We start from the raw sequence: 22,949 nt of genomic DNA, 5'->3' as shown, positions 1-22,949 counted from the left end.
CCAACATCTGCTCCCCGAGCGCCGTACATGGTCGCTCACTGCTCAGTGTATCCTGTAATTTCCGGTACATTTTACCCTATAATATACCCGATTAAAAATACTTCTCATCAAAATATATGAATGTAAAACAATACATGGCCATTTGAATACTCTTCTTTTATTTTCCTTGATACAACATCTCACAAAATCAAAAAAGGTATCATGGGGTACCCTATGAAAAGGCTCTAAAATTTGTGAAAACTTAGGCAGTAGTAAGAAAAATTCCCCAAAAAATAAATAATAGAGCTGTGAACTTGTTCTTCGGTCCAGCCGTTCTCGGTACATGTCCGGTGAAGGCACCGTCTCCCTGCATCATTTACAACTTATATTATATTCAACGACTATTGTACCCTCTATCCCTACGTCGGGTGAAAATCACCAGAACACGTGCCTATTGAAAAAAACAGGGATGGGAGCAGGGAAACTAGCCGACCTTCTATGACGTCAGTGAGCAGACTGAAGCTAGTCAGCAGCAACACAATGAAAATCCCTTGACCACACTCGCTCGGGTAAAAAACAGCCGACGTTAGTGTTCTAGTGTTAAGATTAATTTTCAGCAGATGCTAATCTCCAAAGAGGATGAGATGCCTATTTGACTTCTTTCTGAAACTAGAAATGAATATAAATCTCATCTCTCAGAACGAAACATAAATAAATTACATTAGAAGTAATTACAATTATGATACAAATATACCTATGATCCTAATATGTAAATACGATGTGGAAAGCACTCCACTTATAGAATTTTTTCTCCACGATTAGTGTTAATTCACCGTTTCTAATTTCAATAAAAATGTATTTTGTCTTTACCTCCTGTGAGTAACTGTCTTTCCTCAAGACATGTGATTCTTACAGAAAACTGTACCTGTGTGCCTGTAAATATTATTATACTGTAAACCAACTCACGTTATTATTATTATTATTATTATTATTAGCTTAACTAGCCTATTATCATGACGTGTTGTCATGGAGCCTCCAGTGTGCTCCAGTACACCTAATAAAAGGCGACTGAATATTAAAGAGCATCTCACCGTTTGTGTGTGTGTGCGCGTTCAGGATGAACAATAACATTAGCCACATGTTGTTGAGTTTCTCCGTTTATCCAGTCATTTTTTAACTCGATGATACAGAAGACAGACGGGGAAAGAAGACTATGCCTGCGGCTGGAACGACAACACGAGGCGAAGTTTGGACGTTTATAAAACGCGCCCACTGATTTGCTCTACTTCTACTTTCTGTTTCTTCTTCTTCTTCTTCTTCTTCTTTCCGGCAGACTAGGCACTATTTAGTGCCTTACTGCCACCCACCGGTAGGGAATCATCATCACTGCAGTTTATGCGATATATATTTGTATTTTTAAGGAAGTGTAAGACCTCCCCAGCTCTCTCCTTCTTGATAATCCCATCACCAAACAGTTTGTTTGACCTTTGAAAACGATTGTCTATAGTGATGGCTCAATTTTGTAACTTTCTTAACAGCCTCAGCATATGTGGTCCCTTTATTCATTTCTCTGTACTTCTGCACCCTCTACTTTGCTCCTCAATGTCCGTGATGGTGTTTATGGGGATTCCTGGCAGTTTTAGCTCAAAGGTGCATTATTGTCACCTTATGCACTGGAGTGGAAGCAATAGCTTGGCAGCAGACAAAACTAAACAAAAATGTTATTATTATTTTCTTAATCCCTGTTTCGCTTAAGTCAGGTGTGTACAAACTACGGCCCGCGGGCCATCTGCGGCCCGCCATCCATTTGTAATTGGCCCGCATCAATGTCTAAAAATATAATATAACATATGTAATGTAATATAATGGACTATGGCCAACTGTATAGCACTTCTCAGTTTAGACACCAGATGGTGCCAAACTCAACAGGGGCGTGGCGTCGTCAGTGGCCCAGTCCTTCATATTTTTTTCTGTATGTGGCCCTCAGGAAAAAAACTTTGGACACCCCTGGCTTAAGTAGTTCATTAGAAGCAAATTTATATTCATTGATGTATTTACTAACACATGTTCTAAAGACATATTTGGCTTTTTGGTCGAAACAATCCCCATCTTTGATCATTATATTTGTCTCACTCTATCAATACATGAGTGAGAGTTTCCGTATTTTTATTTTTTTGCAACCAAACAGAAGTGTTAACACATCTCAACATCAAGTATATTTTACATCAATCAATCAATCAATACAATTTTATTTGTACTGCCCATATTCACAAATCACAATTTGTCTCATAGGGCTTTACAAAGTTGTGACATCCTCTGCCCTTAACCGTCAACAAGATTAAGTAAAACAATTTTAAATTAAAAACACTTTACAGGGGGAAAAGAAGGTAGAAACCTCAGAGAGAGCCACATGTGAGGGATCCCTCTCCCAGGACGGACAGAAGTGCAGTAGATGTGTAATGGGAACATCAGAAAGATAAGGGTATTTACATCCTTGATTAGAATAGACAGCTTGTAGCATAATGGAAGGTAAATTAATTGATGGATTATTTTCAGTAATGGCAGAATAGCAGAGTTGAAATATTGTATATCATGCATGCAGTGGTCACATGCCCAGCCACAGAAAGATGAAATGAGCTGTCTGGTTACCATAGAATAATGTGAAACATTGCTTTAGAATATTTTTACAACATATATTAATATATTTGCACATACATCATCATAAACAAAATGTCCTCTATCTTGTGATATTCGTCAAAGATCTCTCTGTATTCTTATTCAGCTGTAATGTGATCTTCATACCTCTCAGTCAAGTAGAGACCACTGAACTGAGTCTATCGGTTCATATTGACCATGATCATCGCTTGTAATTTGTCTGTACTCTGCACAACTTTGGGGTTGAGGAGGCAGCGCCCCCTGTAGGTGCTGAAAAGAAGAATAGATCAGAGTCCAAACAGATTGGCAGGAAATTGTATAGACTTAAAAAAAATGTGAAGTGAGACACGAGAAGATGAAAGTTTGAGTGAGCACAGAATCTTTCTTACCTCTCCTCCCAACTTAACATGAAACCGGGTAAAAGTCAGAGTCCTGTGGTCACAGTGTCTCTTGTTTGAGGTCCCGGCCCTGCGTATTCTGCAGAAGTAGAAGCGTCGTAAAAGAGATATGTTTTTTGATAAAAGAGGGACACCAGTTGAGATTAAGTTGATGCTGTTTAATGGGAACGAGTTTGATCTAGAGTGAAACTAATATTTAATATAATTGGCAAAAGAGCAGTAGTAGAAGTACTGCATCTTGATTGGGGGGGGAAATCACACATATTTAGATATCTAATAATTACCTATGTGTGCAATTTGCTCAAAATACAAATGTCTAGTAGTAAAGTAGTAGAAGTAAAATAAAGTAGTAAATCTAAACACAAAGTCCATTCAGTAGCAAACCAACCAACGCTATGAGCAGAAGAAATAACAATCACTTTAACTTTTATAGAAAAACCTGCACATGAATAACAAGATGACAGGACGTCCCTGGAGGTAATGACCCTTTCAATGAATTATCTGTGATTGAGCTTTACAGTCAAATCACTCTTAGTTCCCAGAGTTGATAACTGCTCTACAAATGACCAGATCCATCCATAATTATTCAGTTTCATCAGAATCTAACAGTTAAAAGCTGTAACTCACCTGTGGAGGCAAACAGCTGCAGTGAGGCCAAAGAGGAGCAACACAACTCCAGGTAGAATTGTGTAAAGAAAATACCATGACAGGACTTCTGCAAGAAAATAAAGTGTATTTAAGCAAGTAGCAGGACAGTGTGAACCTTGACTTGCACTCTGCCCGGTGCCCTGCTTACCTGGAGGTGTCCCAGCCACGGTTAAATTCCACTTGTTACTGTGTAGACCTTTTTTGTCAGTCACAGTACATTGATATAGTCCTGAGTCTTCATGCTGAGCGTTCGAAATGTTCAGCTTTGAAGGAAAGTCAACGTCTATTCTCACTCTGTCAGAGGTGAAATTTGAAAAAGTCTTATTGAATATCACAGAGTGAACAAAAAGAAATTTGTCTTTGGTCCAGTTGATTTGTAATGTTCTGTTTGTGGATACGTTGCAAGTGAACGTGAGAGAGTCTCCGCTGGACACCAGGATATCTCTGTGGTCACCTGGAAAAAACTCAAAAATCGCTACCAGGAAAAAGAAGAAAAACAGTCAGTATAAAATGAAATTTGTAAATTACATCTGCAGAAACCTATGAATCTAAAAACATAAACTTTGACGTACCTGCGAGGACGGGACACATAACTACGAGATGAACAGCGAGCAGAGCAGCTTGGTTCAAGTGGAACATGGCGGCCATTAGACAGAGAGAGAGACAGACTGGAGCTTCACAGACTTTATCAGTGTTGGTGGAGGAGGCACAGAGGAAAGGAAGTGGTTAGTTGCTCTTTGTCGAAACCTGAAACTAAAGTATGCCCGGAGAATGTGAATGAAACCACAAATGTGATGATTTGCTTCAAATGAGAATATTGAGAATTTAAGCTCTGTCCTTCTTAAATGACGGTGAAAATCGTGGGTATAAATATCACAAACTAAAATATAAAATGTATGTCACTGACCTTCTCAACGGCAGGAAAACCACATATGTGCAAGATGCTTATAGAGTGTGACCCTCCTGCTGAGTGTGGTTTCACAGTGTGACAAACACCGTATGATGCTCTTCAGAAGAAAGATAACTGTTTTTATCACAGGACAATTGAACACTATTACCTTAACTTGATCTGTTAAGTTAAAATAACCTTTCTCTGTATGAGGGTCCTTAAACATCCACTGGTGACATTTGTCTAGTCCTCTACACCCTGAACCATCTTTTAAAACGTACCTTTAATAAATGGCTGTTACTTGAGAATTTGTATGCATTATTACGTTTCTTCGATTCAATTTGTTTGCCGATGATTTTCAATGATGTTGTAGTATTTTATTTGTTTATATTACATAAATTGTGCTCTCTGATTTTAAATAATTGAATTATTTTGCTTGTTGTTTCAGATGTCTTGTTTTCTTGTTTTTATTTGTCCTCTGCGTGAAGCACTGCTGTTTTGAAAAACGCTATACAAATAAAGTCATGGCATATACACATTTTGTCTGCTTGGCAGCAGACAAAACTAAACAACAATTTTATTATTATTTTCTTAAGTTCTGTTTCTCTTAAGTAGTTCAATAGAAGCACATGTATATTCCTTGATGTGTTTCCTAACACATTTTCTAAAATAATATTTAGATTTTCTTCGTAAGAATTCCCATCTTTCCTCATTATATTTGTCAAACTCTATCAATACATGAGAGACAGTTTCCGTATTTTTTATTTTCGTTCCTCTCAGGTGCTTACCAAAACAGGCAAACTACAACGAAGCAAAAAATAAAAAATAAAACAACCAAACAGAAGCTGTAACCCATCTCAACATCAAGTATATTTTACATCAATCAATAATCAATCAATTTTATTCATACAGCCCATATTCACGAATCACAATTTGTCTCATAGGGCTTTAACAAGGTGTGACATCCACTGCCCTTAACCGTCAACAAGAGTAAGTAAAACATTTAAAATTAAAAACACTTCACAGAGGGAAAAGAAGGTAAAAAACCTCAGAGAGAGCCACATGTGAGGGATCCCTCTCCCATGACGGATAGAAGTGCATTAGATGCCACGTGTAATGGAGAACATCAGAAAGATAAGGGTGTTTACAGCATTGATTAGAATAGACAGCTTGTAGCATAATGGAAGGTAAATTAATTGACAGATATTGTCAGTAATGGCAGAATAGCAGAGTTGAAATATTGTATATCATGCATGCAATGGTCACATGCCCAGCCACAGAAAGATGAAATGAGCTGTCTGGTTACCATAGAATAATGTGAAACATTGCTTTGGGATATTTTTACAATGAGGTTGGCCTCTGTGAACATTTTGTGGATTCATTTATTTGTATACATCATCATTAACAAAATGTTCTCTCTCTTGTGATATCTGTCCAAAATATCTCTGTATTCTTATTTAGCTGTAATGTGATCTTCATACCTGTCAGTCAAGTAGAGGCCATTGAACTGAGTCCATCGCTTCATATTTACCACCGCTTGTAATGAGTCTGTATTCTGCACAAGTCAGAGTCCTGTGGTCACCGCGTTTCTTGTTTGAGGTCCCGGCCCTGCGTATTCTGCCGAAGTAAAATTGTGATAAGAGAGATACGTTTTTTGATAAAAGACGGACACCAGTTGAGATCAGGTTGTTGCAGTTTACTGGGAATGAGTTTGATCTAGAGACACATATTTACTATAAGTGGCAGGGGGGGAAATATGTGTTTAAAACATCACACGTATTTAGATATCTAATAATTACCTATGTGTGCAATTTGCGCAAAGTACAAATGTCTAGTAGTAAAGTAGTAGAAGTAAAATAAAGTAGTAAATCTAAACACAAAGTCCATTCAGTAGCAAACCAACCAACGCTATGAGCAGAAGAAATAACGTTCACTTTAACTGTTATAGAAAAACCTGCACATGAATAACAAGATGACAGGACATCCCTGGAGGTAATGACCCTTTAAATGAATTATCTGTGATTGAGCTTTACAGTCAAATCACTCTTAGTTCCCAGAGTTGCTAACTTATCTACAAATGACCAGATCCATCCATAATTATTCAGTTTCATCAGAATCTAACAGTTAAAAGCTGTAACTCACCTGTGGAGGCAAACAGCTGCAGTGAGGCCAAAGAGGAGCAACACAACTCCACGTAGAATTGTGTAAAGAAAATACCACGACCGGACTTCTGCAAGAAAATAAAGTGTATTTAAGCAAGTAGCAGGATAGTGTGAACCTTGACTTGCACTCTGCCAGGTGCCCTGCTTACCTGGAGGTGTCCCAGCCACGGTTAAATTCCACTTGTTACTGTATGGACCTTTTTTGTCAGTCACATAACATTGATATAGTCCTGAGTCTTCATGCTGAGCGTTCGAAATGTTCAGCTTTGAAGGAAAGTCAACGTCTATTCTCACTCTGTCAGAGGTGAAATTTGAAAAAGTCTTATTGAATATCACAGAGTGAGCAAAAAGAAATTTGTCTTTGGTCCAGTTAATTTGTAATGTTCTCTTTGTGGATACGTTGCAAGTGAACGTGAGAGAGTCTCCGCTGGACACCAGGATATCTCTGTGGTCACCTGGAAAAAACTCAAAAATCGCTACCAGGAAAAAGGAGAAAAACAGTCAGTATAAAATGAAATTTGTAAATTACATCTGCAGAAAAACCTATGAATCTAAAAACATAAACTTTGACGTACCTGTGAGGACAGGACACATAACTACGAGATGAACAGCGAGCAGAGCAGCTTGGTTTAAGTGGAACATGGCGGCCATTAGACAGAGAGAGAGAAAGACTGGAGCTTCACAGACTTTATCAGTGTTGGTGGAGGAGGCACAGAGGAAAGGAAGTGGTTAGTTGCTCTTTGTCGAAACCTGAAACTAGAGTATGCCCGGAGAATGTGAATGAAACCACAAATGTGATGATTTGCTTCAAATGAGAATATTGAGAATTTAAGCTCTGTCCTTCTTGATGCTAAAATTACGATGAAAATCATGGGTATAAATATCACAAACTAAAATATAAAATGTATGTCACTGACCTTCTCAACGGCAGGAAAACCACATATGTGCAAGATGCTTATAGAGTGTGATCCGCCTGCTGAGTGTGGTTTCACAGTGTGACAAACACCGTATGATGCTCTTCAGAAGAAAGATAACTGTTTTTATCACAGGACAATTGAACACTATTACCTTAACTTGATCTGTTAAGTTAAAATAACCTTTCTCTGTACGAGGGTCCTTAAACCTCCACTGGTGACATTTGTCTAGTCCTCTACACCCTGAACCATCTTTTAAAACGTACCTTTATTAAATGGCTGTTACTTGAGAATTTGTATGCATTATTATGTTTCTTCGATTCAATTTGTTTGCCGATGATTTTCAATGATGTTGTAGTATTTTATTTGTTTATATTACATAAATTGTGCTCTCTGATTTTAAATAATTGAATTATTTTGCTTGTTGTTTCAGATGTCTTGTTTTCTTGTTTTTATTTGTCCTCTGCGTGAAGCACTGCTGTTTTGAAAAACGCTATACAAATAAAGTCATGGCATATACACATTTTGTCTGCTTGGCAGCAGACAAAACTAAACAACAATTTTATTATTATTTTCTTAAGTTCTGTTTCTCTTAAGTAGTTCAATAGAAGCACATGTATATTCCTTGATGTGTTTCCTAACACATTTTCTAAAATAATATTTAGATTTTCTTCGTAAGAATTCCCATCTTTCCTCATTATATTTGTCAAACTCTATCAATACATGAGAGACAGTTTCCGTATTTTTTATTTTCATTCCTCTCAGGTGCTTACCAAAACAGGCAAACTACAACGAAGCAAAAAATAAAAAATAAAACAACCAAACAGAAGCTGTCACCCATCTCAACATCAAGTATATTTTACATCAATCAATAATCAATCAATTTTATTCATACAGCCCATATTCACGAATCACAATTTGTCTAATAGGGCTTTAACAAGGTGTGACATCCACTGCCCTTAACCGTCAACAAGAGTAAGTAAAACATTTAAAATTAAAAACACTTCACAGAGGGAAAAGAAGGTAAAAAACCTCAGAGAGAGCCACATGTGAGGGATCCCTCTCCCATGACGGATAGAAGTGCATTAGATGCCACGTGTAATGGAGAACATCAGAAAGATAAGGGTGTTTACAGCATTGATTAGAATAGACAGCTTGTAGCATAATGGAAGGTAAATTAATTGACAGATATTGTCAGTAATGGCAGAATAGCAGAGTTGAAATATTGTATATCATGCATGCAATGGTCACATGCCCAGCCACAGAAAGATGAAATGAGCTGTCTGGTTACCATAGAATAATGTGAAACATTGCTTTGGGATATTTTTACAATGAGGTTGGCCTCTGTGAACATTTTGTGGATTCATTTATTTGTATACATCATCATTAACAAAATGTCCTCTCTCTTGTGATATCTGTCCAAAATATCTCTGTATTCTTATTTAGCTGTAATGTGATCTTCATACCTGTCAGTCAAGTAGAGGCCATTGAACTGAGTCCATCGCTTCATATTTACCACCGCTTGTAATGAGTCTGTATTCTGCACAAGTCAGAGTCCTGTGGTCACCGCGTTTCTTGTTTGAGGTCCCGGCCCTGCGTATTCTGCCGAAGTAAAATTGTGATAAGAGAGATACGTTTTTTGATAAAAGACGGACACCAGTTGAGATCAGGTTGTTGCGGTTTACTGGGAATGAGTTTGATCTAGAGACACATATTTACTATAAGTGGCAGGGGGGGAAATATGTGTTTAAAACATCACACGTATTTAGATGACTAATAATTACCTATGTGTGCAATTTGCGCAAAGTACAAATGTCTAGTAGTAAAGTAGTAGAAGTAAAATAAAGTAGTAAATCTAAACACAAAGTCCGTTCAGTAGCAAACCAACCAACGCTATGAGCAGAAGAAATAACGTTCACTTTAACTGTTATAGAAAAACCTGCACATGAATAACAAGATGACAGGACGTCCCTGGAGGTAATGACCCTTTAAATGAATTATCTGTGATTGAGCTTTACAGTCAAATCACTCTTAGTTCCCAGAGTTGCTAACTTATCTACAAATGACCAGATCCATCCATAATTATTCAGTTTCATCAGAATCTAACAGTTAAAAGCTGTAACTCACCTGTGGAGGCAAACAGCTGCAGTGAGGCCAAAGAGGAGCAACACAACTCCAGGTAGAATTGTGTAAAGAAAATACCATGACAGGACTTCTGCAAGAAAATAAAGTGTATTTAAGCAAGTAGCAGGACAGTGTGAACCTTGACTTGCACTCTGCCCGGTGCCCTGCTTACCTGGAGGTGTCCCAGCCACGGTTAAATTCCACTTGTTACTGTATCGACCTTTATTGTCAGTCACATTACATTGATATAGTCCTGAGTCTTCATGCTGAGCGTTCGAAATGTTCAGCTTTGAAGGAAAGTCAACGTCTATTCTCACTCTGTCAGAGGTGAAATTTGAAAAAGTCTTATTGAATATCACAGAGTGAGCAAAAAGAAATTTGTCTTTGGTCCAGTTGATTTGTATTGTTCTGTTTGTGGGTACGTTGCAAGTGAACGTGACAGAGTCTCCGCTGGACACCAGGATATATTTGTGGTCATCTGGAAAAAACTCTGGTAAAGGAGAAAATCAGTCAGTATAAAATGAAATGTGTAAATTACATCTGCAGAAAATCATGCATCTAAAAACATAAACTTCAGACGTACCTGCGAGGACGGGACACATAACTACGAGATGAACAGCGAGCAGAGCAGCTTGGTTCAAGTGGAACATGGCGGCCATTAGACAGAGAGAGGAAAGACTGGAGCTTCACAGACTTTATCAGTGTTGGTGGAGGAGGCACAGATGAAAGGAAGGAAGTGGTTAGTTGCTCTTTGTCGAAACCTGAAACTAAAGTATGCCCGGTGAATGTGAATGAAACCACAAATATGATGATTTACTTCAAATGAGATCACTGAGAATTCAAGCTCCATCCCTCTTGACGCTAAAATTACGATGAAAATCATGGGTATAAATAACACAAACTAAAATATAAAATGTATGTCACTGACCTTCTCAACGGCAGGAAAACCACATATGTGCAAGATGCCTACAGAGTGTGACCCTCCTGCTGAGTGTGGTTTCACAGTGTGACAAACACCGTATGATGCTCTTGAGAAGAAAGATAACTGTTTTTATCACAGGACAATTGAACACTATTACCTTAACTTGATCTGTTAAGTTAAAATAACCTTTCTCTGTACGAGGGTCCTTAAACCTCCACTGGTGACATTTGTCTAATCCAGGGGTCGGCACCCCGCGGCTCCTCAGCCCCTCTGCAGTGGCTCCCTGTGCAGTGTTGTGTATGAACGCATTCAATAAGAGATGTTCATTTAAGGCATTATATTTTTCGTGAACGACGAAATGAACTAATCAGTCGCTCAGAGAGACACACTGAGATCAGAGCTCGTTCACGTGTAGCAGACGTTCAGTGACTTTTCAGAAGAACAGTGGAATCCGTAAAAACTGAGTTCCTCTGGTCTCAGCTGCTCATAGATCAGCACTGCTGCTCAAAGATCAGAGCAGAAGCTGCAGCTGGTTTGTTCTGAGCGTTATGAGACTGCATTTAAACATCCTGAAAATGACTCGTCAACAGTTTGTGCTCAGTACAACACGAGACGTTAGGCTCAGTAAGGACTCGGTGTTAAAGTGACCGGAGCGACACGCACACATGACCCGACACCATCGATTTGGAAACAAAGCAAATCTAAATTGCTTTTAAAAATGGCATTAAAAAACAATCCTACATTGAAAAAGCTTTCAAAAAACAACGAGTGAATGCAAATAAGTTAGTTTTCATCTGTATGGACATAATAAAATAGTTCATTGTAGGTGTGAACTGGCACAACGCTGAGTATAATTATGTATAAATATAACTTGATAGGATGTGTTATCAAATATGTTTTGTGGCTCCAGACAAGTTTTATTTGGTGGAAGAGAGGGCAAAATGCCTCTTTTGATAGTAAAGGTTGCCCCTGCCCTGAACCGTCTCTTAAAAGTAACTTTTACTAAATGGCTCTTACTTGAGAATTTGTATTTATCATTATGTTTCTTTTATCCATTTTGTTGCCGATGATTTTCAATGATGTTGTAGCATTTTATTTGTTTATATTACATAAATTGTGATCTCTGATTTTAAATAATTTAATTATTTTGCCAATTGTTGCTTGGTTTTTTTCTTTCTTGTTTTTATTTACCCTCTATGTGAAGCACTAAGTAATGGCTGTTTTGAAAAGCGCTATACAAATAAAGTAATCATTATTATTATTATTATTATTATTATTATTATTATTATCATTATTATTATTATCATTATTATTATTTTACCTTGCCTGCATAATTAGACAATAAATCTGCATTAAATGAATAGAATGAAGATAAAAACATGACTCAAACTTGACCTGGTTGGTCTTTGGATCATAAAATAGTTTGATAGAAACAACCACATTCAATTCCTTTTCTAGACACTAGAGGCCACCGACTGTCAGTCAAAGCCTTTTGAGTGTCCTTAACTTTATTGCCATGAACAACAAACTCTGTAAGCCACTTTCCTCAGAGACCTCAGAGTGCAGTAAACCATCATATATAAAAACATTACAATACAAAGAGTGAAATACAGAATCTACCATCAAAGTTAATGCACTGGTTTCATTGTGTTGATGACGCACACCAGCAGTCCTCACTTGTGGCATCTGGTTTGAAGTTGAAATTACTCTGTCGTGTTTCTGTTGAATTTCCCGTTAACTCACTAGAGACCATAGATTGAGTTGAGCCTTTCCTGGTACTGACTCCTGTGCTTGTTATTTGTTCTTCTCTCTGGGCCCGCCTGAACTTGAGGGATGACCACCTGCAGAGAAAACACGTCAAAGCAAAGTTCAATCATTTCTACGGGAAAGAAAAGACAGGAAATGTGACCGTGTGAAGATGAAAACAATGTTCCTCTGACCTCTCCTCCTGACTGCAGATGAAGCTGGCTCTGGGCCAGGTCCTGATTTGATGTCCTGGTCCTCAGTTTTCTGTAAAGGTAAAGCAATGATCTGTAATGATAACCGTCACATCCCAGGTGCTACAGGTAAATTATTGTGTCTGCCAAGGACGTTATTGACCCCTGTCCATTTGACTGTTGTTGTTTTTTATTGTCCGCAGGATTATGCAAAAACTACTGAACGTATTTCCACAGAACCTGATGACAGGATGAGCCAAGATAGAACCGTTTCAATTTTAGCAGGGATCCAGGATTTTTTCCCCCACTTTCTTTAACATAGGGTATTTTTCAATATATACATTTATTTCCCAGGGAATAATTCATCCATCTTGAGGAATCAGTTAATGTAGGGGACTGATATTTATGAGAATGTCAAATTTAGTGTGGCTTGAATGAACTCGAGGGAAAGTCGGGCCTTGGCAATGTTTGTGTTCTACTGAGTGCCACGGTAAAACCTTTATACAGTTGACTATCAATTTCCATAACTTCTCAAACCAAAACAACAACATTTCTCTAGTTCCAGCTCGATATGATGATTTACTGCTTTACTTGGTTCGTAGTACAGTCATCTGAACCAAGTACTACGTACCCCAGATTTGATTTCTCGTGTTTTTCCTACCAGCAGCTGCCAGCGTTCATATGTAAGAGTTGTTCATTACGAGAGCATCGTAGTAAAGTACTTTATATGTGAACGCTGATATCTGCAGGGAAATTCTGCTACCACAAAATGTATAAAAATAAACAGCTGAATTAATTTCTGATTGTTAAAGTCCTGATAATGTTATTCTGTAAATAAGTTCAGGAATTTTGTTGAATTTCTTACTTAGTGAGTATTTTTGTTTTATTATCTGATGATAAACAAACAATATTTTTTCTAATAAAAGACATGACGGAGGGTTTAGTTCTAATCTGCTATTTTCATCCCAAAGTCATAAACTGCAGTGATGGAATCATAATAAAAGCATCAACACTGTCATGAATCCTGTCGGAATAAAATAACTCTAATGTTGAGATAAAGCAATATTTATTCATCACATATTTATTTTGTGTGATTCATTATTTTGTTGTAAAACCAGAGTGGACCCATGAAAGGTCTGGATCAGCAAACAATTCTACTCATCCATAAAATATATTCTGCTCATTATTTCCAACTCTCCTGTGAACTCAGTTGGGCTTGAACTCATCCTGCTCCGGAGCAGATTAGAGGTGCAGGTGATCATGGATATTTTCTCTGATAAGAATTGAAGCATGCTTCTTTTTTTCTGATAACCCAGAGTTAAGCCTGATCTTACATCCTGCATCGGGCCTCAGGTTGCAATAAATATCAGACTGAACATGACCACAGTGATAGATGTGGTCCTGAGATCATTTCCATTGGCAGCACTTTGTGTATTTCCTCCCAATGTTGCACCCTCCACTGTGCACAACAAATATCTTGACCACAGGACAAAGCAAACCTCAAGGTCAGGAAATGACCTGCAGCTGCTTGTACAACTGTTAAAACTGCCATGAACACAGAGCCATAGTGGGTTAATGCACCTTATGCAGATTGGTGAAACATTGTGGTTATCACAGCTTTGGAAGGACTTTCTAAATATTCAAAAACTTTATTTTTACTTTATCCACCATCTAAAAAAACGGAGGTTATGTTTTCACCCGTCTTTTTATTTGTTTGTTTGTCAGCAGGATTACACAAAAATGACCAAAAAGATTTCCACGACACATAATGGAAGGATGCAACATCGGGCGAGAAAGAAACCATTATATTTTTAGCTCAGATCCGAACGAAATCTTTTCAATTTCTTTGTGAAAAAGGCTTTCTGTATGGATCTTGATTGGGGGAAACAAATCATGCATATTTAGAGGACTAATATAAAGTAGAAATACCTGGACAAAAAAAACCTAGATGAAGGGACGTCCTTGCAGGTCCCTGGAAGCCCCTTCAAATGAATTATCTGTGATTGAGCTTTACAGTCAAATCAGTTTTAGTTCCCAGAGTTGCTAACTGCTCTATAAATGACCAGATCCATCCATAATTATTCAGTTTCATCAGAATCTAACAATTAAAAGATGTAACTCACCTGTGGAGGCAAACAGCTGCAGTGATGCCAAAGAGGAGCAACACAACTCCAAGTAGAATTGTGTAAAGAAAATACCACGACCGGACTTCTGCAAGAAAATAAAGTGTATTTAAGCAAGTAGCAGGACAGTGTGAACCTTGACTTGCACTCTGCCCGGTGCCCTGCTTACCTGGAGGTGTCCCAGCCACGGTTAAATTCCACTTGTTACTGTGTGGACCTTTTTTGTCAGTCACAGTACATTGATATAGTCCTGAGTCTTCATGCTGAGCGTTCGAAATGTTCAGCTTTGAAGGAAAGTCAATGTCTATTCTCACTCTGTCAGAGGTGAAATTTGAAAAAGTCGTATTGTATATCACAGAGTGAGCAAAAAGAAATTTGTCTTTGGTCCAGTTGATTTGTATTGTTCCGTTTGTGGATACGTTGCAAGTGAACGTGAGAGAGTCTCCGCTGGACACCAGGATATCTCTGTGGTCACCTGGAAAAAACTCAAAAATCGCTACCAGGAAAAAGGAGAAAAACAGTCAGTATAAAATGAAATTTGTAAATTACATCTGCAGAAACCTATGAATCTAAAAACATAAACTTTGACGTACCTGTGAGGACAGGACACATAATTACGAGATGAACAGAGAGCAGAGCAGCTTGGTTCAAGTGGAACATCGCGATCATTAAGCCGAGAGAGAGACAGACTAGAGCTTCACAGCCGTTATCAGTGTCTGTGGAGGAGGCACAGAGAAAAGGAAGTGGTTAGTTTCTGTTCGACCAAGCTCAGAGCAGTATGTCAGATATAATTAAGTCCTGTAGAAATTATAATTGTGCTCTGTCTTTTGCAATAAATTAGGAACGTTGAAAATCATTATCCAGCTGATTTTAGTCAATCATGTGATGAATTGAGATGTTGCAGCTGCAGGAAAACACTGCCTTACGATCTACACTGTGAACTAACACCTGACAGTTATTTCACAAGTTGCTCTGCCGAAGCTCTTCCTCATGCTCAACCCATAACAGAACATACTTTAGCTTGATTTGAGGCGACGGTTAATGTTATTATGAGTAAAGATAAATGTGAAAACTGAATGTGCCAGTCAAAAGTTCAGGTAGCTGGGCCAGGTCGGACAATGGAGGTCGCAGGTTGTTTTCCAGCAGGAGCATGAGACAAGGTAGGAGAAATTTCCTGATGGGTTTTCCTCGGGTTCTCTGTGACAAAAGGTCGGAGGTAAACGTGAGCAGAAGGAAGGGTGATCCCCTCATCTTGGGAGAGGAGCAAAGAAGACAGATAACCCAGGGATGACTCAATAGGGGGACGGACCTGTGGCTGCACTGCAGAGGCTCTTCTGGTTGTTCTCGATCCAGGAGGCACGTTAAGGTGGCTGAGCTCCAGGTCCTGGTTGGCTCTGCTCCCCCCGGGCTGGCCATTAGTTAGCGAATGAAAACAAGAGGACAAAATGATAGTAGGCTTGACATCACTCCCTCCAGTCCAAAACTGTGAAATAAATTTTTGACCTCCGAATGAGTGTGTGAGGAAACCCTGCCGTCAAACCATAACATGATTCTTGACCAGGTCGTGAGAATAATACTTTCAATGTTATGTTTCTCATTGCAGGATAAAGGAATTGTACAAAGGTGTGAATGAGTTAAACCAAGACGAGAACATGAATGTAAACTAAACAGTCAGTGACACTGACCCCTAAATGGACATTAATTGTACCATTAAAACATACACCAACTGCCACCGGCACATATTTTCATATTGTACATACTTTTCTAAACATCTCGTTTTCTATTTCGACCTATTTCATTTTTGTATATTGTAAAGCTTTTTCCCCTTATTCCTCTTGTGCTTTAGTCTAATGTCTTAATCATTCTCCTTAAACTACGTTATTTATTTCTTAATTAGTTTTGTTTCCTTCATACACCAAACACCGAAGTAACAATCCTTGTTGAAGAGACTTCATACAGGAAGAATGTTTCACTCTCTTTTTTTAAGGGTAAGCCAATGTCTGTGTGTCTGTGTGCCTGGGTGTGTGTGTGTGGTGTATGTGTGAAATTTAACACTTAGAAAAAAAAAAAACATGTCTAGTTTCTTCATTTCTGCCCGCCTGAAAATATCTGGTGACTCACAGACTCAACTGTCATTTTCCGACTGGTGACTTGGAAATACAATCAATGATACACTGCAAATACATGAGGAAAATGGATAAAGATTCTGGATTGATTACGAATGTATCAAACACATGCTCTCAGGCTTTTATCAGCTCTGGCCTTAAATTCAGAGAACGGCTTTGATTGGTAGTCACAGCGTCATTGGCTGTGCTCTGCCAGGGAGTGATGCATGTGCTGTTTATTAGGGGTGATTGTTCATTTTACAGGTTTTTTCAAAGCAGAGTTGATTATACATGGAGAGAGGGAGGCAGTAGTGATACATGTGTGGTGAGGAAGGGCTTTAACTATCCTGTTCGCCAGCAGGAGCTGCTGTTTACACCACTACTCTTCACTATGGCAAAAACAGCAGGTCAGTGTGTCTGTGGTGTCCTGATGATTGGTGGTGGTGCCATGCTGTCAATTGGTAGTACCATGGTCAATTTATAATATAATACATCCCATAAAGCCTTGTTTTCTACCCATGTGCCTGCATGTAACCAGTAGGTATTTTTGGTCTGTTCTTCATAAAGGAACCATTGATATCATGCGAGCTAATTTGCTATTATACCTCCCTTTGTCCTTACCTCTTTCTCTGTCTTGCCTCTCTTTCTCATTCTTCCTTAATGGAGCAGAATTTGATTACAGGCAGAAGATATTTTTAATGGTAGATTAAAGGCCTGCAGAGTGCCAGAACTGCCAGGAGTCAGTCTTTATATGTTTTCAGACTTTAAAATGTCCGGGAAATTGGATCCTTTCACATCTGAACAATGCAGGAGGAGATTGTTTGCGTCAGACATTCAAACGATGTTTGGTGTCTGAGTAGAGAAAGCAGGAGGTAGGATAGAACGTATAAAAGCCATTGGTATAAAAGCCACTGTTCAAGTCACTTGTTTTTGTTTACAGGACATTGACATGGGGCATTATCCCTTAACGTCAAAAGTTCTTGAATCTCGTCTGACAGAATATTTCAGGAAAATATCTGGATTTCCGCTCAGGACTGATGGGAAAACATGGTTAAAATGTGTTTTATGTGTATGTGTGCAAATCTGTGCGTGTGAAGGGACAGCTGTGCTTTGTATGTCTGATGCAGTGCAAACTTCCCCACCCCATGCCTCACTTGGTTGTCACTGTATGTGTTTCTATGTGCAAATGTGGGTGTTTGTGTGCAGCTTTAAAAAGTTCCCCCTCCCCTTAAATGCCAGGTTAATGAATGAGGTCATGGTAATGGCAGTTAGCAGGCGCCATCGGCCGTGTTCACCAGAGACAGAGTGAGAAGAGGTCTGGCAAACAAACAGGAACAGAGACCGTTGTACATCTCACACACGAGATGCACACTCTTTCAACGTCACACATTTGTTTCAGTTACAGATAGAAACCCCTGTCCAGACCATCTGTCTCAACACGACCATGATTAGCATTGATTCGTTTTTTTTGGACTACACTCATTATCCCTCTGTCCCACTCGTCAGAGCACACTAATGGGAAGTTATAAAGTGATACTGGGCACAACCGAGTGAAACCGACATGCTGCATGTATTATCTGATTCTGCAGGGTCCTCCCCCACACGAAAGCACCAACAGGAAACCTCAACCACACACTCTTGCGTAGAAAATGTTTATGTTTTCTGTGTCACACGGAGACATAGAACCAACCAAGAATGCATTTCTCATGAGGACACTGTGTAGTGATAATACCACACACAGAAAGACACACAGGCTCCATCTGAATCTCACCTCAACAGGCCGCTGAGAAGGACACGACAGTAAAACTGTGGTTAAAGACAATTTCAGGAGCAAGAAAATAAGACTGTTGAATGTGTGTGCTATGTTTTCCCTGCAAGTGTGTGCGAGAGTGATTGCATGTGTCCGTGGCCACTCTGACCCTTACAGGCATTGATGGATGTTTGTGAATATCTGAGATGCCTCTCAGAAAGCCCCTGGCAGAACAGGGAGAGACATCAGAGGAGCTTAACACCTCTGTGCTCCATCCTGAAGGCTGTGTGGTTCGCTCGCATGCAACACGTGCATGAATTTAAATCAGCGGCGGCAGAACACAGGTTTTCACGCTCGAAGAGGCCGGGTATGTATTATTTGTTGGATGTTGCAGCAAGAAGAACAAAAAAAGATTTAAACAATTTGTCTGATCAAGAATTCATATTCTCCCAACTGATTTGCAGAGCATTGTGAAATCAAATCTGCTGTAAACGTGAGTCCGTTTCTAATACTTCACATTAATAGTGGGGGGGGGGGGGGGCAATGTCTGGAGCCCATTATACATATATATATATATATATATATGTGCATTTATCAAGAATAAGACGGGGAGAAGAATAGGATGAACTGTCAATCACTTTTTCATTGCACGAAAGGCTCCTTTTCTGTTGGACATAAACAAACTTAATGAATATTATGAGAATTAATAATCGACCCCTTCTCTTCATGAATGCTTGACCTCTGAATGACTGTCATCACACATTGCAATTCTGTCCCTCACTTGCGAGTTTTCTGCATTTTTATTTCTCCCCTGCTAAAAAGTGGAAAGGTGATAGTCTTTCTTCATCCTATTCGAGTGTAGTTTGGGGCAGAGGATGCTGCACCTTGTTAAGCCCGATGAGGCAACTTTAGATTTGTGAATATAGGCTCTACAAATAAAATTGGATTGATCATGTTGGCTGTGCTTTCAGTCTGTGAGGGATGTCTGCAAGAGAAAGTGCTGCACATAGATGCACTGAATTCGTCAATGACAAAACTGTACTGTAAAGAGCTATAAGTGGTCATAAAGCCTCGAAAAGCACTAGAAATAAATACAGAAAATTAATGAATATATGAAAGAGAGTCATCCGAATGAAGTTAAGGGAGAGTTCAATAAGGAAGACTTTTCGCTCTCCCCGATTCTTTTAATCTAGTGGCTGTTGCATGTTTTCGGTAATCCAATCAGACTACTGTTAGGATTTCAATATTTTAGCTATAGTCTGTGTCTAACTCAACTCTAAATGAATAAAGATAGAAGTAGTTTGAGCCAGATAAGGCCTTCACGCAAATGATTAATAATAACCCTTTCCTTCCAAGTGTTTAATCTTGAAAATTAGAATGTGTCTGCGTCACAATGCTGTTTCGTTGTTTTGGTTAAATTGTTTTGAATGTCTGTACAAACAGAACATTGTTTTGATATAGCAAGAACACAATAATCTTCTCACCAATTGTCAACACCGTTGGCCCACATGCCATCAGCTGTGTCAAGGCTGGTCAAGACATGAACATTTTGAGACTTGTCACTTCCTTATTCCAAAGCCAAGAAGGAGGGGCTACGCCTGCGCACTTTCGAGGAGGAAGAACCAAGATCTACTGTTATAAAATAGACAGGCGCCGGCTGTTTGATGCGCTCTGATGGGTCTCGTGTTCTGATGAGACTTGTTGGATGCCCATTGCTTTGCTGATTGTTACCTTTCATTGCTATCTAAATAAATACTTGATTGAACAAACCGAGTTTGGCTCATCTTCTCATATTTAGGATAAACGAACACGCTTAACACTACTGCCATGATCTCAATCAGCCAATCATGTTGATGCTATCTAACTTGAATTCTGTTCTGCTCGTTCTCTGCTGTCATTCCAGGGATTTGCTGCTTGAAGAAGGAGGGTCTCCTCTTCTTGAATCACCATCAGTCTCCATATCCAGAATCCCAGTCAAGCCCAGTCGAGTCCAAGCATCTCATCTCTAGATCCCATCAGCCACATTGTCAAGACCCCGGGGGGGGGGGGGGGGGGGGGGGGGGGGGTCCTATAGTGTGCAGCCCCTTTCAACCAATGGCTCTAAGCGCCAAATAGACTCTTATATCACATCACTTTCATCTCTTATTCTGCAGAGCACTGAATTTTGCTCGTACCCAATTGAGCGCTCAGCTGATTGAAACAGGTTCTGGCTAGAGCTCACATCCTGAGGTGCACTCGCGGTTTCATTTGAGCAAGAATGCGGTCCCTTTTTTCAAAATTCAACCAAGGTGATAATTTATTCTAACCTTCGACCGCAATTACCTTGAAAAGCACTGATCAGGCCTATGTGGACATTGTATTGCAAAAGGGTCGAAAACAGATAAAATATAGTGTCAGTAAATGCTTTGAAATACCTATAAATCAGGGCTCCATGTACTTAGAGTGCAGTCCTGTAAAACTGTCAGACTCATAACAGACAATGTTTTTATGATCAAAATCTATTCATTCCGAAGCAGAGATATGGGTCTTTCCTAGCCTGGATGCCAGACGAACTTAGCCCCGCCCACAACATTTGAGGTCGGGAAGTTTGGTCCGGAGTCGCTCCGTTGGGGAGAAATTATGCCCGGTTCGAAAGTGACCGAAACCAATCAGATTGTCAGGTGGGGCTTTATACGATGATGGACAGATGATCAACGGTAACGTAATCCACCACGTCATCAAAGTGCGCTTTGGTTGAATTCGTTTTCAACAAACATGCCTGCCGCTGGAGAGCTGAGATGTGTAGATGCTGCATTTGATTCTGTTTTAGAAGACATCGACAGCGCATTCATTTTGAAAGAGGAACAGAGAACGCGGAGGCGACGCCAGAGCGCCGCGCCGCGCTAATCCCTATCGCGCCGGCGCTTGGCTGTTCACACCGGACGCTGAAGCGAAGCTGAACCGCCGGGCAGCGCTAATAATATGACCTGTTGATCCAGTAGTATTCAAGCATATACTTACCTTTTGCTCCAACATTAAGCAACAGCAATCCAACATTTGTCTTTCTTGGTGTTGTCTTTATACAATATGTTCCGAGGATCATACAACTCACTGCACTTCTCCACTTCAATTATTAATTTAATGTCATCCATGTTGAAGAACTTCTCCGCTGTTTGCTCCGTTAAATGTCGGGTGTCGAGGGTAAATTACGTATTCTCCACTCAAGCCTATGTGGAGAATACGTAGCCCCCCTCTCTCTCTTTTTATCTTTATCACTGCTAGTGTGGCTGTAGTGGATGGGCAGAGGGGGACATTTAATAATGTCATTGGTCAAATTAAAACTCCAGGACAACAGAAGGGGAATTCAAATCATGAGATGCATATTTGATAATTTATATCATATAAAATATGTCATCAATATCGTTTAAAATCATTTTTCAGTGTGTTTCCTGGCGCGATAAAAAACGAAGAAACGATCTCTGCACGGCGCGAGGCAGCCTTGGTGCAGCGCGGTGCTTCCTTCAGCCTTCTTACGTGCTTACGTGCATCGCCCAATTTTTCTAACTATACGACAAAGCGACGCGAGCCTCACGCAGCCCGCAAGGCTTGTGATTGGTCTGCCTACTACATCCCGTCCGGAGTCTAGTTTCCGGCTGCGTGAGGCTCGCGTCGCTTTGTCGTGTAGTTAAAAAAATTGGCGGACGCACGCAAGCCCGCAGAGGGCACGAAAGGGGCGTGTTGCGTGTCTTGCGTGCATACGTGCGTGCGTGCAACCCGACTATATTCGGCCTTTAGTAAATAACTCACAATGAGTCGCTTAACATACGTCACATACTACGTTGCTCTGATTGGTTGTAGGTTTTTTTTTCCTGGTTCGGTTGAAACACGCCCCATAATCACAGCCCAATGGATCAGTATCAGACTCACATTCTGACTAGAATTGTGAGTATGACAACTTCAGGCTAGGTCTTTCCTACATTACCCAAAATTTTTCAGGTTTCACAAAGGTCCCTCGGGAGCAACAGAATACAGATAACTACCTATATATATATACACAGTAGTTATCCTCAAGACCTGTAAAGAGACTGATGCTTCTCTTTCAGTGTTAATATTTTTGCATTTTCAAAAGTGTCCATGTATACGGTCGTGTTTTGTATGAGTCCAGACTGGCTGCCAACAAGTTCTAACATTTAACCCAGAAAGTTAGGTTTAGGTCGGTCGTCGCTCCAACATGCTGAGTGAAGGTCATCTCTGCATTAGTATTCCAGGTTAGCTTCACAGTTGAATAATTGTTTTGTAGCCCCCAAGGGCAAGCAGAGAAATAAAAATAAAAACTTTTCCTCTATTTCACACAGCTTCCTGTG

General features: G+C 39.6%; 1 protein-coding gene across 9 annotated transcripts in view; it reads right to left on the bottom strand.

Annotated features, from left to right (window-relative positions):
• LOC128456483 (nectin-4) overlaps positions 1 to 16,168 on the bottom strand; it is a 54,809-nt gene extending 38,641 nt beyond the window's left edge. Inside the window, exons 1-18 of one of the 9 annotated variants that reach the window (XR_008341843.1) lie at positions 16,061 to 16,168; positions 15,345 to 15,948; positions 14,921 to 15,247; positions 14,752 to 14,839; positions 12,632 to 12,701; positions 10,353 to 12,532; positions 9,942 to 10,259; positions 9,773 to 9,860; positions 9,112 to 9,247; positions 7,307 to 7,748; positions 6,881 to 7,207; positions 6,712 to 6,799; positions 6,051 to 6,186; positions 4,253 to 4,687; positions 3,829 to 4,155; positions 3,660 to 3,747; positions 3,024 to 3,111; positions 1,956 to 2,904 (exon numbers count right to left, since the gene is read on the bottom strand). Coding sequence is in view for 1 of the 9 variants with exons in the window: in XM_053440675.1 (XP_053296650.1) it covers positions 1,071 to 1,119 (49 nt within the window). In the remaining 8 variants the exon portion in view is untranslated. Of the gene's footprint in view, positions 1 to 1,070; positions 1,791 to 1,955; positions 2,905 to 3,023; positions 3,112 to 3,659; positions 3,748 to 3,828; positions 4,156 to 4,252; positions 4,688 to 6,050; positions 6,187 to 6,711; positions 6,800 to 6,880; positions 7,208 to 7,306; positions 7,749 to 9,111; positions 9,248 to 9,772; positions 9,861 to 9,941; positions 10,260 to 10,352; positions 12,533 to 12,631; positions 12,702 to 14,751; positions 14,840 to 14,920; positions 15,248 to 15,344; positions 16,037 to 16,060 lie in introns of those variants that run through there. The other 8 variants (XR_008341844.1, XR_008341845.1, XR_008341848.1 and 5 more) reach the window with 8 other exon arrangements.
• Positions 16,169 to 22,949: the final 6,781 nt, after the last annotated feature.

This window comes from Pleuronectes platessa, chromosome 14 (assembly GCF_947347685.1).
Source record: "Pleuronectes platessa chromosome 14, fPlePla1.1, whole genome shotgun sequence".
Classification (NCBI taxonomy): Eukaryota; Metazoa; Chordata; class Actinopteri; order Pleuronectiformes; family Pleuronectidae; genus Pleuronectes; species Pleuronectes platessa.
Note: the sequence above shows the minus strand (reverse complement) of the source record. Positions and strands in the feature narration are given on the sequence as shown.